The sequence below is a fragment of the Cyprinus carpio genome, chromosome B7 (genome assembly GCF_018340385.1).
Source record: "Cyprinus carpio isolate SPL01 chromosome B7, ASM1834038v1, whole genome shotgun sequence".
In the NCBI taxonomy this organism is placed as follows: Eukaryota; Metazoa; Chordata; class Actinopteri; order Cypriniformes; family Cyprinidae; genus Cyprinus; species Cyprinus carpio.
In genome coordinates this window covers 38213088-38232958 of record NC_056603.1, presented here as the reverse complement: position 1 = coordinate 38232958, position 19871 = coordinate 38213088, and the positions used below count along the sequence as shown (strand labels likewise).

The 19871-nt window shown below is 35.3% G+C and overlaps 1 protein-coding gene across 11 annotated transcripts in view; it reads right to left on the bottom strand.

Annotated features, from left to right (window-relative positions):
• The window catches only part of LOC109084418 (unconventional myosin-IXAa), a 138923-nt gene that overhangs the window by 22517 nt on the left and 96535 nt on the right, over window positions 1-19871 (bottom strand). For 10 of the 11 annotated variants that reach the window (XM_042728530.1, XM_042728532.1, XM_042728533.1 and 7 more), the window contains 12 exons: window positions 19181-19297; window positions 17852-17986; window positions 13955-14076; window positions 13030-13171; window positions 11725-11920; window positions 10000-10113; window positions 8032-8098; window positions 3880-4008; window positions 3730-3769; window positions 3100-3222; window positions 694-774; window positions 464-574 (listed from right to left, as the gene is read on the bottom strand). In XM_042728530.1, the coding sequence (XP_042584464.1) occupies window positions 464-574; window positions 694-774; window positions 3100-3222; window positions 3730-3769; window positions 3880-4008; window positions 8032-8098; window positions 10000-10113; window positions 11725-11920; window positions 13030-13171; window positions 13955-14076; window positions 17852-17986; window positions 19181-19297 (1377 nt within the window). The remainder of the gene's footprint in view (window positions 1-463; window positions 575-693; window positions 775-3099; window positions 3223-3729; window positions 3770-3879; window positions 4009-8031; window positions 8099-9999; window positions 10114-11724; window positions 11921-13029; window positions 13172-13954; window positions 14077-17851; window positions 17987-19180; window positions 19298-19871) is intronic. The other variant, XM_042728537.1, reaches the window with a different exon arrangement.

The window sequence follows — 19871 nt, the reverse complement described above, 5'->3', positions numbered from 1 at the left end:
ATATATGCATATGTACTGTGTATATTTATTATGTATTTATTTATTTATTTATTTTATTTTGGATGCGATTAATCACAATTAATCATTCGACAGCACTAATTCAAAATGAAAACAGTTATGTATTTATTTATTTTATTTTGGATGTGATTAATCATGAGTAATCATTTGAAAGCACTAATTCAAATAGAAAACAGTTATTATGTATTTATTTTATTTTGGATGTGATTAATCACGATTAATCGTTTGACAGCACTAATTCAAACAGAAAACAGTTATTATGTATTCATTTTATTTTGGATGTTATTAATCGTTTGAGAGCACTAATTCAAATAGAAAACAGTTATTTTAAAGAGTAAAAATAATTCAAAATATTACTGCTTTTAATTTATTTTTAGTTAAGCATTAGAGACTTATTTGAAAAACACACACAAAAAAACTTTACTGTATTGTGCATTTGTCTCACCTTAAAAGTGTACTTGATACTGTAGCCAGATTGTCGGATACGCACGGTTTCCAGCATGCCTGTGTAGCGAAGCTGTCTCAGCACCAGGGCATCATTAAAACGCAGAGGGAGCTGAAAAGCAGCAGGGATTTATGTCAAACAATAAACACAGAAATGTATATAGTCTATAAATGATATACTGTTCAGTATGAGTGAAATTAATACAAAAACATTCATATGGACTCACACACCTTTTCAGCATTTGATCGTATGCACTTCACAAAGTATGGCTCTGACTGACCCAGCGTCTCCATCAGTTTGTTGAGAGAGGCTTAAAAAAAAATAATAATAAATAAATTAATAAATAAGGATTTGTTCAGCTTAAATGGTATTTCACATTAGTACACAACGTACATGGCAGAAACAAGCTGTATGTTGTCTGCATTACTTTAATTGTCTGAATAACACATTGAGCTATAGTGTTCATGAAGGCAGCACAAGTTCAAATTGTTCACATCTCGTCATTTTCTTATGTTTCTTGACTATGAAGGTAAATCTCACAAAACCTTCAAGAACATTTCACTCCATAAGAAAAAATAACATTTAAAATAAATAAAAAATATATTATAAATGAAGACAATGATGTTTATTTTAACTATAACTTACAATATTTTAAATGTCATCGTGTAATATGACACATATATACCATTCCAAAGTAGCAAAAAATGTACATATAGCACCAGACAAGCTAATGTTCAAGATCTTTAAAAAAGCATTTGTTGTGTGTGTTTCCATGTCTGCATCTCTCTACACAGAGAGAAAGGGGCTATTTTGGTGGTCAGGAATTCACTCTCCCTTCCCAAAGTGAGAGCCACACAGAACAGGATGTGGGAAGTGAGGTCATCCACACATTTGTGCAGGCCTGCTGCCAGACACCCCAGAACTGCAGAGCGAGTGAATGTTTACAGCTCTCTGTCTCAATCTGAGACACTAGAGGGAAATGTAATTCTTAGCCAGCAGAGTGAATTGTCATACAATGCTGCATTTTTAATGAAACAAATACATTCATTTTCATGTCACATGGGATTGGAATTTTTTTAAACAGATTTCAACATTTCTCTTTATAAATATTCATTTAGCAGATGAATTTTGCATAAAAAAAAAAACCTGGAAATACTTTAGTTTTTTTCCCAGCTAGATTTCATAGCTAAATTAAACTATGAGAATCCATTATAAAATACGCATTTATATGTTTAAATGTTTATATTTTTAGACAAACTAAGGTAAATATCACCTTCCATTCTGATTGTCGAATTATGCAAAAAGCATGAAAATATTATTTAATTATATTAGTGCTGTCAAACGATTAATCTCAATTATTCCCATCCAAAATAAAAGTTTTTGTTTACATAATACATGCGTGTGTTTTGTGTATATGTGTTATGTATATATAAATATACACACATACAGCATATATTTTGAAAATATTTACATTTATTTACATGTATATATCTATATTAATATAATTTCTATCATATATAAATATATTTAATATATTTAACTCAATTCAAGTTTATTTGTATAGCACTTTTCATGATACAAATCGTTGCAAAGCAGCTTTACAGAAAATTAAGTTTCTATGTCAGTTGATGTACATATGGCAGAAATGGACAGAAAAATCAATTAAAGGTGTAATCAAACAGACGATGAACATTATTAACAGCAATTATTATATGTTGCAATCAAAATAGCAGAATTTGGTAGTTCTGTATGTTGTTTCAGGGTTGAATATAAACGTAACATAAACGTAACATATTTTTCTTAAATATAAACATGAATATGTGTGTATTTATATATACATAATATATGTGTGTGTAATCTGTATATTTATTATGTAAACTAAAACTTTTATTTTGGATGCAATTAATCACGATTAATCATTTGACAGCACTAAATTATATGCATTTAAAATACATAAAATGCTAACTTAGCAAGACAAAGAAGTCAAGCATTTTATTTCATTTAAAATGGTCACGACAAAATGAATGTTGATTTGAAAATTTCTGTTTAAGTTTATGGTGGTTCAGAAATAAAAGCAAAAATCCTTCAATGGTTCATGTATATCCACTGTTGTACACTGTTGTTATTATTTGAAGTACATCAACTAGAGAGATTGAAAAGTTTATTTTAAGAGGGTTTAATGTCTAATTTAATTGAATTTAATTAAGTGACCATAAATGTAAAACCCACAACAGCGCTGACAACAGTAATACACAGTAATACGCAGAGGCTCAGCTAATTCAATAAACTGTAATGCACATGAGTTCAAGCTCTGGGTACAGTAGGTAAGGAGATCCTGTCCAGATAAAAACAGCCATATGACAAATACTGTACGTACTGCATTGCATGATCTTAAATGTCATGAATCATAGACTTTTACAAGCAGTTTTTTTTTTAAGTAAAACCAAAACAAAAGAGCTTGGGAATGACAGAGCAAATAAAAGTGTTATTGTATCAAAGACAGACATGATTTATTATGATTAATTTGGGCTTTTTTGGGGGGCACATAAAACAGAGCTGTACAGAGTGGAAATTACACCATACTTACACAACATAGACATGATTCAGAATACTCTTAAGAAAGAGCGAGATCTGACCTGGAACTGGGCACTGATACTTGGGGGTTTCTTTTTCTTGTGGAGGTGCATCAGGGACTTTGTGATGCGATCTTGTAACGTCAGGTTACTCAGGTACTTCAGAGACTTGACATCCAGTAAGTGCTGCAGAAACACATAGACAGATGAGACACACAGTCAGTCAGGCACAAGCTTACACAGACTAGTTAAAGGGATATTTTGCCCAAAAATCTGAATCCTATCAGCATTTACAGACCATCGTGTCATTATAAAACCATATGAACTTTCATGGAACACAAAAGGAGAAGTCAATTCTGTACATGGCAAAAATCAATGAAGTATCCTAAAAGGCACGTAACGCAACTAGACAGCTCCAAAAAGTACTAAAATAGCCAAAAAGGACAAAAAAAATAATGATATGATACAATACTCTTCAAGTATTCTAAACCTTATGATTTGAGGGAAAAGACAAAAATTTAAAAATGAATTAACTTGACTTCAGCATTGGTAAATCTCACAAAAATCTCACAAAACAATCATAAAAAACAAAATGACAAAAACACCAGATATTGATAATATGGTGAGTAGCTCATGACAGACTTGTTATTGAGTAAAATAAAAATAGGAAAAAGTATGTTATGGGATTCGCACCTTAGGAAGACTGGGCTTCATTTTATAGTTCTTATTTCTCCTGGAAAAAAAAAAAGCACAAGTAATAGTGGTTATGCTATTCCAGTAGACTCTTGTATTTGATGACAGTAAAAGTAAAGAGCTGTGTAGCACAGAGTGACAGAATCTCACATAAGGATGCCGTGGGCTCGCTCCAGGAGTTTACTGCTGGTGGAGTTGACGAAGATACCCTCCTCTTCACTGAAGGATCCAGCAGAGGACAGACGGTTTTGTCTCCCAGGACGCCCATTCCATCCCTCTCTAAAAGGGACAGCAAAAATATGGATATCAAACACACATCTCATATCTATAACTCTCTTATCTGCAAAAAAAAAGCAAAACAATTTGAAATAAATATCTAATGTTTGATTTCAATCACGTCTGATGGCAGATGGAGTATTCTGTTGACGACTTTCATACCTTTTCTGGACCTTGACACTGCTATTTATTTGGCAGTCTATGGGACAGTCACAGACCTCCCGGTTTTCATCCAAAATATCTTAAATTGTGTTCTGAAGATGAACTAAGCTTTTACGGGTTTGCAACGACGTGGGGGTAGGGATATGCCAGTATCAAATTTTCCTGTTGCAATTAATTGATCATGCTTTCATCACGGTATTGAAATTTTGTTTCAAAAAAGTGGTCATAATACAGTATAACAGGTTAAATAACTTTTTTCTTATAACAAAAATAACTGAACATTTAAATACAATAAAGCAATACAGAAAAAAATATATAAAGTTAAAAGGTTTACACAGATTAAAGTGCAAAAGAACTATAAAGACCCATAGGTATCACTTTACAATAAGACCTCATTAGCTAACCTTAGTTAATGCATTAACATTCACAATGAGCAATAGCTACATTTGCTACAGAAGTTATTAATCTTTGTTAAAAATACAAGTCTTAGTTCATGTTAGCTCATTAAATAAACAGTTGCAACTTTTGATTTTAACCATGTGTTATTAAATATTGGAATACCTAAAATTAATGAATGTTCAGAAGAATTTTTCATTGGCAGTTTATGTTAACTAATGAAGCCCTAATATAAAGTGTGAATAAACAAAAAAGAATCAAAACACTTTCAAACAATATCTAGGGCATGTTGTAGTAAAAAGTTTGAAAATAAATAGCCTATTAAGTCTAAATATTTAAGTATTTGGCTCGGTGATGGACACCATATCAAATACACAAATCTGAATGGCTATTTAAAATTATTTAAATATGTTTTAGAAAGTAGCAGCTGCTTTATTTAGGGGGTTTCCAGGGTAAGGGCTGCATTTTCTGCAGTTTAGCGCCATCTGCTGTCAGAGATTGAATGTGCCCTCATTCAGCGTGTCTCTCACGTGTTCCCTCGTGTGCTTCTCATGTGTTTACATCAGAGCACACACTCCTCTTTCAAGCAGCATACAGCGGTGTTGTGCATTTTGACCAGTTGATGGGAAAAGTATTCTCAAAATGCATTCCAAATTTTGAATAATTTGTAATATATAATTATTCACGGTATTTAGAAACGCCCACGATAACAATATCGTGCATATTCATTACCGTGATATATCGCATTACCGAATACCGGCACATATCTGCATGGGGGTAAGTGATTTATGACTAAATTTTAATTTTGGGGTTGAGTATCCCTTTAAGATTCTGATTTAAGATAAAATGTATCCATATGAACCCTGAACATTGCAATCTGATTTACATATTTGTTCAGAGTGTGAAGAGAAAGCCACAGTGGTAATTTCACAGCTACTAATTTTCGCCTTGATGAAACACATCTAAAAAGAAAGTTGGCATACTGTATGTGTCCGAAGGTTTTTTTTTGTTTGTTTTTTTAAGCAAATATTTAGCCTGCTTTCACTGACCAAAGAATGGAAATTTAAATATATATACACATTCATAAGACATTCAATTTATGTAAACATGCAACATGGCACTCCTCATGTGTGCAAGATATTTTTGAATCCAATTAATAAAACAGTCAGATTCAGCCGTTTACATGTTTGTTTTTCCCTGCTGATAAAATTATATCAGGTCCCTTCCAATTTAATCAAAGTTTTGTTCATTTCAATCTCATTCGAACTGATTACAGTTTATACAGGCTTTTCGGTTCAGTTGAGCCATCAGTCTGATTATAAATGCTTTGGGAGCATGTAAAAACAGCTATGGTGGCTTATCTGCTAATGTACTGTAAATTAGATTTTGAGGCAGATTTTTAACCATTTTATAATTCATAGTTGTTAAAGGAACCATTCAGTATAATTATTCAGAAATGACTGTCTTTATAGCACTTCAGCAGAAATATTATTATTATTATTATAATTAATATTATTATTATTACTTCTCCAGCTCAGATGTCTTTTATCACGACAACAAACAGTCCACTGTGATCTACTCATTTTAACTTATGACAAACATGAGCCATCGTTTAAATGTTTAAAAGATTTATTTTTGCCATTTTTGCCTTTATTGTGATAGGACAGTATTTAGACATGGGAGAAAGAGAGGGGGGACAGGATCAGGATAAGTTCAGGAGCTGGGACTCGAACTCGGGATGCCCGAAGTGCAGTGGTGCTATATGTTGGCGCGCTGACCAGAGGGTAAATTATACATTTTGGATAATTTTATATACATTTCAAATGCAAGTTTTTATTTGACTGCTGATTATTAACTACATTTGATTAATTATTAGATTTTTAAATTAGAATTTTTCTAGGACACCAATTGATAGCTTTAAGTCACGTGACCGGCTCAAAGACCTGGAGGGCAAAACATCCATAGAACTGCAGCACAAGCCTTTCAATCTTCCATCTGTTTCACAGCCGCAAATATTTCGATCACCTCTCAAAAGAATAAAACAAAGGTATGTGAACAAAATGCGAGTTTTGGCCATTTGTAATCCATATTAAGCACCCACGGCAATATTTAAATCACTAAACAGTGTGACAAACGTTGTAAAAACACTTAAAGTGCCTTAATATATTTAAAACAGTAATATTAAAAGATCAAATTCAGTAATCGCTATATTAATGTTGCATAGTTTACACAGGCAAGCAGATGAGGTCAGAATATGAACGCCGTCCGCTTAATGGTTCAGTGTTTTCCTTACAATGGTTTTCTATGGGAAACAATTTAACGTGAAACATTGCATTTATATTCTGCGTTCATATGCTTGCCTGTACAAAATTTACATCATCAATAAGGTGTTTACTAATTTCACTTTTTAATATCTGTGTTTCACTACATTACTACTTAATGCAAACTGCTAAAAATAACTGGCGGTCAGTGGAGCAAAGCTTCGTTTTGCCCGCCAGGTGGGCGTTCCTATGAGTGTATGACGACACGTGAAAACTATCAATAGTTTCTAGGTATAAAACTCATTGAAAATGATCTGTCAAATTAACCAAACGAAAAAAGAAAAAAAAATGGCGAGGGGGGCGACAGTAATTTTATGACAATATTCTGTGTACAGGAGGTCAATGGAGCATGTGGTCATGGACTGTGAAGAGCAATTACCCATCAGCCCAGGGCCTGTCCTCCAAATGAGCAAATAACTCCAGTCTTACATCACACAGGAAGCAGCTGCTCTTTCCTGGTGTTTAATGGTCACATAGTAACCCAAAAAGTGTGTGGGGTTGCAAAACAGATTAGGGGGAGTTTACAGTGCAACAAAAGCACTGTTGTGAGCTCGGCTTGTTCTGGATATCAAGACTAATCTCAGTGCCATGCAGTCATTAACAAAGCATGAATCCGAGAAGGCCGTGGGTCGTCCTCTGGGTATCTGTGGAGTCACTGATCTAACTCTACACCCACACGGAGAACTTAACAAGCCGTGTGAATACTGACCAGGGGCTCATCGGACACACTTCATTTCCCCCTCCCAACAAAAAAAAAGTGTCAGGACACTACAGAGGAGATTTCAGAATCTCGGCTTCTTACAGTAGAAACAAATAATACGCAGGTTCTCCAGGAAAATATTATCAGTGCGCTAGCAGAATGTCATGCTGATCTCATCAAAGTGCTTGTGGAATGAGATAAGTCATACACACCTCCACCAGAATTATTATTATGGGGGATATCAGCTGTACTATACTGTAAAATTTGTAGAAGTTATACTTTCTTATTATTATTCACAAAATCTGAGCTCACTTAAATATATTTCAAATATATATACTGAATAATAAGCATTATATCTTACAAGTTTTAGATTTAGACATTTTTCATGTCCACTGTATCTGTGAGGGATACAGGACAGGATGGTGGTCATATGTGAGGTGTTCTCACCGTTGATTGAGAGTGTTGCTTCCCTGCAGATCAGATAGTGGAGTGCGAGGATTCTTCCTGTTCACACCTGAAACAGAGCACAAAACCTGTACATCCAGACTGCCCCAAGACACACGGGTAATATGGAAAATGAGTGAAAGTTTATGAGAGGATTGTGTAATGGTTCTCATGAGTATAAGGCTGATGATACACGGGGCAAATTTTTGAGTAATTTTGTCCGAAAACTTTTTTTTGAGCAATGTTGCTTGGGCACTTTTCCATTGAGAATGGGTAACAAATTTCAATCTGGATACTTTAGATCATGGACAGCGAGTCTCACCTGGTTGCCCGTTGATGGCAACATTGCTCAAAAAGTTGCCTCTTGTATCATCAGCCTAACAGGATGTGATGTTGATTAATTCACTGCTGTTGATGAAATGAAACATTTAACCATTCAATTAGAAGTGAATTACTTGAAACATGCTCATGTGAATCAGTTACAGTACATACGACACACACACACCCACAGTTTCTGGGTTCATACATCCACATACAAAAACACCTGGAGGCTTTCAGTGTAGCACAACTAAAGCTGGGTGATATATTGAAAATATACCATATATTTAAAATATTTATGTTGGCGATAAGATACTGTATATAGTCGTCTTATTTATTTATTTAAATTTATCAAGCTCCTTAAATTTTCTTAAAGGATAGTTCAAAAATTAAAATGTGCTTAATATTTGCTCACCCTCAGGACATCCAAGATATAGATTAGGTTGCTTCTTCATCAGAACAGATTATGGATCATCGACTTTTTGGCCAGAAGCGACAGTTTACAGTTAAAATGCCTTAATGGTGAATGTTTCTTAAAAACATGCAGATTTTCACTTCACAAGACATTAATTGATGGACTGGAGTTGTGTGGATTACTTTTAGGCTATTGTAATGTTTTTCTCAGCTTTTTCAACGTTTATCAACTCTCATTCTGACAGAACCCATTCACTGAAGAGTATCCTTTGATGACCAAGTGATGTAATGCTAAATTTCGCAAAATATGTTGTGATGGGGGCAAGTAAATATTAAACACATTTTAATTTTTGGGTGAAATATTCATTTTCATTTAAGCCATAGTCATAAAATTGGCATGTCCTGTGGGTCACATCTAAAACCTTTTTAAACTGCATTTTGCAAACAGCTTTTAATACCTTATTCATCATCTAAACAGAATATTTATTCTTTTAAAAATTCCTTTGTCAATTTAAGTTATATAAAATGTATATCTGCACTTATACATTCATACAAAAATATAAACCTAACCTAAAATAACTAAAATCCCTAAAATATAAACCTAATAATACAAACACACACACACACATACGTATATTTGTCAATTACTGATTACTGACTATTTTGAGATATAAAATATAGATGTTTTTTCCTCAATTATATCACCCAGCCCTAACTACAACAAATGAATTATGAGGGAAAGTTTGTAACAGGTAGGAATCATAAGTATTTTTTTTCTTGTGTTTTTGTGTGTATAGTCTGCAATCTGAGCTACCTCCATCAAGCAGACCTATTGTGAGCCCGCTGTCCTCGGAGGGCAAGAAAAACGAGTGTACACTCTGAGTTGGAGCGGTGCTGGGGCGCGAGTGCTCAGAACAGGGGCTCCAGTGAGGGGACAGTGGTGGGCTGCCCGAGAAGCATGCATGCTGGACTGAACCCATATAGACGGCTGTTAGTGAAAGACAGGTGCCCAAACTGACATCATGCAGGAAAGCAAGACAGGTGCAAGACGGATGGGCAGAGACATGAGGGCAAGTCTTGCCAGTCTCAGCTCTGAATCAAATCAATGATTCTGTTATATATGTGTATCTGCAGAGGTATGCATTAATATAGCCGTAACAGTAAAATTTAACAGGGTCCTCATGTCTTGGCCCGGGGTGCATGGAGTGAGGAGACGAGATGATGGAAAGGCAGCCTTACTGTATTTCTCCTCTTTGCACCTCTGCAGGATCTCTAAGCTTCTCTGATGCACAGGGTGATGCAGAAAACTAAAGCTATCCACACTTTTCACAACTGGAGCAGCAGCGTCATGCCCTGGAAGCCAAAAAACAAACACAAACAAGAAAGAGAGAAGAAAGAGAAAAGACAGATTAAATAGGGAGAAATAAGATGTGCTTGTCTATGCGAAGCTAAATGTTTACTATCAGCATAAAGTCTGGTACACATGACATAGATTGAAAATGAATGTGATTTTTGGTGTTCACACTTAAAAATCAGATTTGGGCCAGAGTGAAATGCAGTGAATGTGATCTATGTGAAGGGCAACCCATAAGGCAGTGGGCAGCACTTACGGTTTAAACTAGATTGCTGAAATGCCACCCTATGTGAGGTATCAAAGCATTAATATAAACCTGTTGTAATGAAAGAAAGGCATATAGATACTGAAGAGCTGGAGAGCAGGGCAATAGAAAACAAGCAAGAGGAGCTGGGCTAATATGGATTGGGTTTACTAGCCAACATACACACAAAATAGCATATGTGCATGTTGTCATACAGTATGTAATACTTCATGACATCTAACTACTTTTTTACATAAAAGCAAAGACTGTTATGCAGCTAAATGTGGCAAAACATATAGCCCCAGCTGAAAATGAAGGACTATATTACATGGGAGAAAATCCTGATATGCCAAAATACTGTACAAAATCTCAGGTACCCAGAGGGGTAGCCGTTTGTAATGCCTGACCCAAAAAAACAAAACAAAACAGTTGCTGCAATCACAAAAATCAATAAAATAAGATCAAAATAAATATGTATACACTACAGTCCAAAACTTTGAGGTCAGTAAGATTTTTTTTTTATTATAGTTTTTTTCAACAGTCACTCAATAAATGGATCAAAAGTGACATTAAAGACATTCATAAAGTTTTCTACTTCAAATAAATATCTGTAATTTTGAACCTAATATTCATCAAAAGAAATGTTTTCTGAGCACCAAATCAATATCATGTAACACTCGAAGACTGGAGCGATGCCTGCTAAATAAAATTTCAAAATATAGACAGTGTATAGTTTTTTTCAATTGTAATAATATTTTACAATAATACTGTTTACCTCTATCTTAAAAAATATATATACATACATACATACATACTTCAAAAATTGCCTCCAAAATTTTAAATTATAGTTTATACCTTTTTAACATCATGACAGTACTTAAAGAAACAACTGTGTTACAATATCCTACAGCATGGTATTCTTTGTTAACTTGGCAGGCTAATTGTTTTGCATACAATACTAATGTTAGCTAACTAAAGAAAATGATAGTTTACTTAGACCAGCTGCAGTTTCATGTATTTAATGCAACATAATTTAAAATAAAACACTTTAACCTAAGGAGTTTGATGGTAAGAACTAAACTGATTAAGATCAACTTGTTTGATTTGTAGTGAGGCACACAACAGAAGCCCAAAAGCAGTATTTTAGCCAATAGAATCATTTATTGATCCAAAAAGGGTCTTGGATTTGGCACAATAAGAAAATTTTGATATTTTTAAGCTTAAGGTTCGAGGTTTTGAACTGTGTAATCATATTTATATCCATTCACACTGGTACAGTGTGACAAGTATTGCTTAAGAATCCGTCATACAAACTAAAAGCATGGGATCAGAAAAACAGGGCAGATAACCATTTCATTTGACTCACCGCTGCGCTTCTCCACATGTCTCTTCCCAGCGTCCCTGAAGGCTACCATGGCTCTGAAATAGGCCCTAAGTACAGCCCAGCGGAAGGTGGCCACTGGGTCGATACCGATCAGACCACAGATGAAGGCGTTCTTACTGCTCTTGAGGAGCGCGACGATGTCTGGCCGCATGTGGTCCGTGTTCTTCTCTCTGAAGTCCTGGGACAGCAAGTCATACAGACAGTCAGATAACTGCGCTTTTATTATGTCTAACTCTATTAGCAAACAATACAGGCTCATCCATTCAATAAAGCCAATGAAACATAAGTGATGAGAGAAAGTGAGGCCTGCAGAGATCCATTATGTAACACATGAACAGAGGCTTTATATTGTAAATAAGAGGATCAGCTACCCATGACTGTCAAACTCTGCCAAACTTAAGCCGGGTGTACACCATGTAATTTTTTTCTGTCTTTTATGATTGGTGCTTGTCAAAATGTATGTTATGACTTGGATGAAAGCCTATGCAGAAGCCAGAAGTTAAGACAGAATGTTTGATTTTAGGAAAGTCTTCAGTCATGATTGAAAAACCCAAGCAAATATTTATGTTATTGTTGCCAAAAAAGACTTTTATATATACAAAAAGACTTTATGAAAAATGATCTTTCAGTGTACTAAAGGGCCACATTGGTGACCTTGATTGTTAACATAAAACAGCCAGTCGACCAGCACGGGATGCTGGGATTTAACACAGTTACTCATTACTGTCATGTTTATGGTGTCATGAGTGACAAACTGAGAGTTACTCATTATATACTATAAATATACAGTCATGTGACAAAGACATCACAGCCTCTTTACATTCAGTGTTGTAGAGGTCACAGCGCTAACAGTGATCAACTACTGTATGTACAACCAGTAACAGAATAGTGACTCCATTTTTGGTAGAATGGTAACTGGGATTTTGCCACGTGTATACGTATACGTATACGTATACGTATAATATATATATATATATATATATATATATATATATATATATATATATATATATATATATATATATATATATATGTATATGTATATGTATATGTATATATATATATATATATATATATATATATATATAGATAGATAGATAGATAGATACTGTTAGATAGATACTGATACTTAGAGTTTTTCCACACATTGCTAGTGCTTGTTTATGGTTTACAATATGTTAATTGTATGAACTATCTGACCTACAGTTCAGATATCGTTTTTTGTTATTATGACATACAAATCCTAAAACCCAAAGAGGTCTTTGTTATACTGCAAATAGCTCTGACCTTCACTCCATATTTGACTTTCCCTGCGTAGTGTTTAATGATGAAGGCCGGCTCCATGACTGCAGGAAACTCAATATAGCTGTTTCCCTCATGCTGCCGCTTGAACTTGTCCAGGAGGGTCTGATTGGTTGCCTGTGGAAAGCTGTAATACAGGAGGAAGAGAGTGCATTAGAAGGGCCATTATACAATATATATTGTGTTTCATTGAAAGCGCTGCTCAGGATTTCACTTTCGGTACTTTTAATTCTTAGTTATTTTTTCTTCTTCTTTATTTTATTATATATTTTTTTTTCGTTTAAATGGGGCAAAACATTTTATTTTTATTTAAAAAATATGCTATTTCTATTTTTTTAATATTCCTTATAAATTATAAAAAAGCTGCCATTACTGTGCTCTAAGGCAGCCTGCTGAGGTCCCCTAGAGGGCCCAGGCCCCTTGGTTGAGAACCAGAGAGTGAAAGTGGTCATCTAGGCAGCATGACCGAGTTACTGGAGACAGTATATTATAAACCTGTGCTGTTCCTCTGGCCTTGAGAAGAATAAGAGCTGCTGCCAAAACTTCAGCAGAAAAGCAACACAGCCACAGGAAGAGGAAGAATGAGACATTAGAGATTTGAGCTATGAAAAACACTGATGTGGAGATTCAGGTTTCCAGCTATTTTAAGCAGAGGGAAACTTACTCTTTTTTTCTTTTTTCTTTTTTTGACAGAGAAAAAGTTTTTTAGATTCCTACTGTAATCAGACATTACTTTTATTATTTGTTTTATTTGATTCACAGGTAAAACACTCTAGTACAGTTCTTATTTACTGTACATGCAGAGATTCCATGTTGTTCTAACTATCAATAAATGATATTGTACTTGTATCAGTTTGGTTCCATACTCTCTCATTCCTCTATTTGTGTACAGAGAAAAAGGCAGACATACTTGCATTCTTCATCCAGTAGGTGGAGCAGTGCTGTGGGCTTCTTGCTGATGAGGTTAATGCAACCAGTGTTATCGATGTAATCAATGTTGTGCCAAGCAATGTCTTCTGATCTATACTCTTCCTACAAGAACAAATTCAACACTGATAATCAATATTCATGAGGAATTAAAGATTCTGACAATTACAAGGTTCCTTTTGTGTTCCTTTTACATCCTTTTATGTTCCAGAATGTTCCTGAATATTTCATAGTAACATGAGATGTGTGCATAACGTACAACATCTCACAAAACCTGTTATAACTACATGGGTAATTCTTTCATTTTTGGACTGCGGCCAGAACAACAAAACAACAGGCCTGCAAAGTGTTTTCATGTTCCTCTAGAGGAGACTTCCTTTCGCCGGCCTGAGGTTTTGTGGTCTTTGCGGTTTAATAATATGAAAGACATTCTTAACATTTTGTTGCTTTTTTCTCCTCAACTGCTTCCTTAGATCGCTGGGAAAATAAATGAAACAATAAAGGATATAATCTCAGCAGGGTTTCATACAATCAGTGGAATCTCTCTCCTATTTGCCCATTAAAAGGCAAAAGTATAAAATCAGCAGAACAAAGCAGATAATCTACACTTATCACTCAGCTTCCTGTGTAAGGAAGAGGAAGAAAAGAGGGGATTAGATTCACAAGAAACCTTTTCACTATAGATTTTTCATCATGATAATATGATATATAATCCTATTGTTCATGGAAACAATGTTTGATAAAGATTGATGACTTTTTTTTGTCAATGTGAGATAAATGAAAATTATGTTTTAAGCTTATGAATGTCTGTTCATAATGATAACCATAGCAAAGCACATAGAAAACAAACCGTGCTGCCAAAATCTAACGCTTTCAGTTATGGGTTTATTCAAAGCCTATACTCAAAGTATGAGTAATAATAACAGTGTTCTTGTAGTAATTATGTAACCTTCATCTGAAGCGCTCTGAAACTTCAAGCAACCACATGCACTCTATTTGGCTGATAAGGGAAATGCACTCAAATAGCCTTCAAATCAAATAATAAAAATTTTTTGCTTCTTCTTAATTGGTGGAATGATGAAAAAAAGCCCATTAATGGACTAATGAAAGCGCGTGTGGTGTTGCGTCTGGCTCCAGCATGGCTGTATTTATGGGCATCAGATGGCAAGTATGTAGGCGGGACTTTCTGCTTCCCTGCCACACTTTTATAATCTAACACTAACCTGCTTCTACTAGTAATACTACAACTGTAGCTTTAAATTACAGAACTCAGTTCGGGCAAATAATCTTAAAGGGATCGTTCACCCAAAAATTCGGTCATTAATTACTCACCCTCATGTTGTTCCAAACCGTAAGACCTCCGTTCCTCTTCGGAACACAAATGAAGATATTTTTGATGCATTCCGAGAGCTCTCTGACCCTCCTACAGACAGCAAGGGTACTACCATGATCAACGTCCAGAAACGTAACAAGGAGATCGGTAAAATAATCTGTGTGACATCAGGGGTTCAACCGTAATTTTACAAAGCTACGCTTTGATTTGAATGGAAACAACATATCCGAGTGGGTAAGGTGTCATTGGCGGAGTTGGCATTTTAAGTTCAGTGGATACTCTCCAAAATGGAGCTAGGTTGATGTTGTTGAATAAAGTAATTTTTTTTTTTCGTTTGCACACAGAAAGTATTCTCGTAGCTTTGTAAAATTACGGTTGAACCCCTGATGTCGTAGCTTTGTATTTTACCGATCTCCTTGTTACGTTTCTGGACGTTGATCATGGTAGTACCCTTGCTGTCTATGGAGGGTCAGAGAGCTCTCGGAATGCATCAAAAATATCTTAATTTGTGTTCCGAAGAGGAACGGAGGTCTTACGGTTTGGAACAACATGAGGGTGAGTAATTAGTGACAGAATTTTTGTTTTTGGGTGAACTAACCCTTTAACTAATGCAACCAAATTAGTTAACTTGAACGTTTTTTCAGTCAAACATTAAATAATGCTCATAATATGTGAATCTGTCACATTCCATGTTTTGTGTAGATAACCTGGGTATGGTCTCTATTAAACATTCAGTGTTACCACACAACATGCTTGGCAATACACCCAGGATGTGAACTCATTCCTGACATCTGAATCTAAGAGTTTCAAACTCTTAGAGCAATTAAAGCGTGGAACTTGGCAGACGCAAACAAAATTCCTGCACTTTTATCAAGGAACAAACAGAAAATACTCGCTAGACTTTTGAATGAATCCAATAAAAAAATCCATTAATAAGAACATCAAAATTACCCAGAATTCTCAATATGAGTTCAGCATGAACTTAGACTGAGCTAGTTATTACCGTTCCCATTTACCATTAAGAAGGCACGATTTAAATACATTTTTTGAACCAATCACTTGAGCCGTAAATGTCACGTCATCATAGACTTAAAGGAAAATTACATCATGACAACATTGATTGGCTGATGGCACCAAAGATAATGATATCTTTAATCATGGGAAGACCAGCGAGCCGGAAGCTACCTTGAAACTCCTAAAACAGGCAGTGTTGCCAAGTCTGTGGTTTTCCCGCAGAATTGGACTACTTTAACACTGTTGCCGCAGGTTGTTTTTCATGTCTGCGAGTTAAAGCGACTCCAATAACATGATATTTATCCCCTGGAATGCGAATTCTAGCAGGGGAACTCTGCCAAAAAAAATGTGTATTTTTTTACCCGGACAGATATTTTTTTTTTTGGGACACCATATATTGTATTCTGGGATAGCGATTGGGCAGGTTTTCTTGTGAAAACCTGGCAACCCTGAAAACAGGTAAATTATGAAGTGAAGCAGGTAAGCAAATTTGACTTTGCTCACAGGGATCATTTGTCAACATAAGCAGAAACAGAGTGCTAAACCCACAAGTGATAGACTATTATTTGCACATCTGCATAAAGCAACACTTCCTATGACAGTGTGTGATTTGTGTGGATAAATGTACCTCGTGCAAGCAAATCTGTCAAAGTGAGTTTATCAAATCTGGAAACTGGACTGACTAGAAACTTAAACAAACCCTCTTTGAGCAAACATATATTTTGAGGTGCGTCACAAAGGCACGGCTTTGACAGGCTGTCATTACCGTGATTGGTCACCTCTCCTAAGAGAATGGCCTCATTGAGAAAACACATTATTACAGAGACACAATTCTTTGTCTGAGGTTGGAGTAAAGCAACCTTTTTTATTGTCTCATCATCAAACGGTTTATTTTGTGTAAAACTGCTACTATTAATGACAGTCTACCTCACATGATCACACAGCCTAAGGCATTCATCAACCCAACCCATTAAAGACTTCTCTAATGGTTACATTTTGTATAATGAATTGTTTTTTTTCATTTAAGTTTATTACCATAAAATACAGAACAGTTTGTATGTGTAAAGATAATCACAATGCTAGGATGCAGGTCATTCCCAGGGCATTTTTAGGTGGATGCTTACTGGCCAAAATAAAAATTGGACCATTCTCAAGTTTCTATATTCTGATCCCTAGATATACTAATGCAATTCTCAAGCAAGCTCAAGTAATGAAAAACATGTGTCCCTATATTTTTCATTAATCTACATAAGTAGAACGTATACCCCAGGGCTGTATCGATGATTAATTCATGCACTTCAAGGACAGCTGAAAGCACACAAAAATAAAGATCGCAAACCTTTGATTCTGCATTCAGTCAAGCATTATGTAGGTACTTATTTTATTCTCTGTGTGCAGTCAAAACAACTTGAGTCATAACTGCTGGCAATAAATCTGTTATTAGGCTATAATCTTAAGCTGTGCATTGGGAGAGAAGCTGATGGTTAATTCTGCGTCCAGCTTTTTAATAAAAAAATTAAAAAAAAACATTACCTGTTCCAGCTTAAAAATGTGCTGGTTGAAATAGTGCTGCAATCTCTCGTTGGCAAAGTTGATGCAGAATTGTTCAAAGCTGTTGTTCTCGTAGTCTTCAAAGCCAAAGATATCGAGAACCCCGATGGACAGGATCTGAAAATATGATGAGATGGGAAGAAAATTAAGAACAGAAAAGTACTCATTTGGAATGCTGGGCGATTTTAAGCACATTTTATGCGTCACTGTAGCAGTAACAAACTGTAGGGGGCAATAGTGTTCAGAGGTCTGCACTACCAGTCAAATAACTAGCAATAACCGTGTCTACAGTTATTTAAAATTAACACCCACCAAGCACCACATAGTATATTTCTTTATTGATTTGTTTTAATTTTATAATGTGATTAAAATTAAAATAAATTCACATTTCACATTTACGCATTCAGCAGACGCTTTTATCCAAAGCGACTTACAGTGCATTCAGGATATACAATTTACCAGTATGTGTGTTCCCTGGAAATTGAACCCACGACCTTTTGCACTGCTAACGCAATGCTCTACCACTGAGCCAGAGGAGCAAAATATTTGTAATAATTATAATAATGATCCTGATTTATCAGGGGGAGAAATATGTAAAAAAAAAAAAAAAAAAAAAAAAAAAATACAGTTAGATTTGTTACCCCAAATCCTAAGTAGTAGAAGTAACTGCTGTTTTTAAATGAAATACTGCAAATACAGTTTCATGGCTGCTAAAAACTCCCAAAATGCTTTTTCAATGTGCAACAGTTAAATTCTGCACTGGAACTGGCTTCTTTTCATGCCTTCAGTCAACTTATCAAATGTAAAAAGCTGTGTGCAAATGATGACTACACTTCAGAGACTAAACACTGGGTTTCTGTGAATTATGTTTAAAAGGTGAAGCAGGTTAACATGAGCTTAAAAATATTACAATTGGTTGTCCCTAAATGTTTAACTAAATTATTCTAATCAATTTAATCAAGTAAGCTTGTGTAGCCTGATCTGTTTGTGTTCATTTACTTAGACTTTATCTCAGGCTTTACTCGAACAAAATGTTCGGCAGAAATTTTCAAATGAATTCTGCATAACAGCAGGGGCCCAGTCAGTGTGGCTGAATATATCCCATTACATAATGTCTCCATCCATAATTTAGAGATTAAAGCAGTGAGAGCCACAGAAAAACAGGGTGCGTCTCTGTCAGATTAACTCATATTCCTGCTGTGTAATGTAATTGCTGTCAGGTGACTCACTAGGGCTCGATCTATGAAGCTATCGCCCCTGCTAACATGCAGCACTTATTATTATTATTCTTTGGTACAGAAATGATTTCACCTTGGCTGATTCTTCCAAGTCTCTTTGGTTGAGCAGGGCGTGATTGATCCGGAACACAATCCAGTCAAAAAGGGCACTGTAGAGAGACTTAGCCATGGAGTCCCGTACTGTCCCAGCCTGCAAAAGAGTGAAAACCATCAATTTGATATAATGACATATCACGACAGAGACATTTTTAACCAACATAGATGTGAAAATGTAATGCAAAAATGTTCACTGAGACCAAACAAATATTTGGCAATACTACTTAAGCACTTATTTGAATTCCTCAATGAAATATTTGAGCTGGCTAAAAGGTGGGACTACTATTCTAGGCAGATAAACCTCTGGTTAGGCATTATTTGTTTATGGTAACATGTCTATGGGCTGTCTTGGCAATGAATATTAACATTTGTTCAGATTTCGGTTTTGCTTAGCGTATCATCACATCTTGTCTTGACATGATGTAATGCAAAGACATATTTGTTAACGATTGTAAAACTCTGTTCGGCAGAGTTGAGTATGCTATTGTAGGTATAGCCTTGATCCTGACTTCAGCTGAACCAGAAAGAAAATATTTTTTCAAGAGCCAACCACAGTGATTAGATGTGTTGATTTAGAGGACTATTGGATGAACTGGAAGAGGAATCTGAGCTGGTTTTCATTAAGGACTGTGGCAGCCTCTCTAATACACATTTGCAAGCAATCAGAG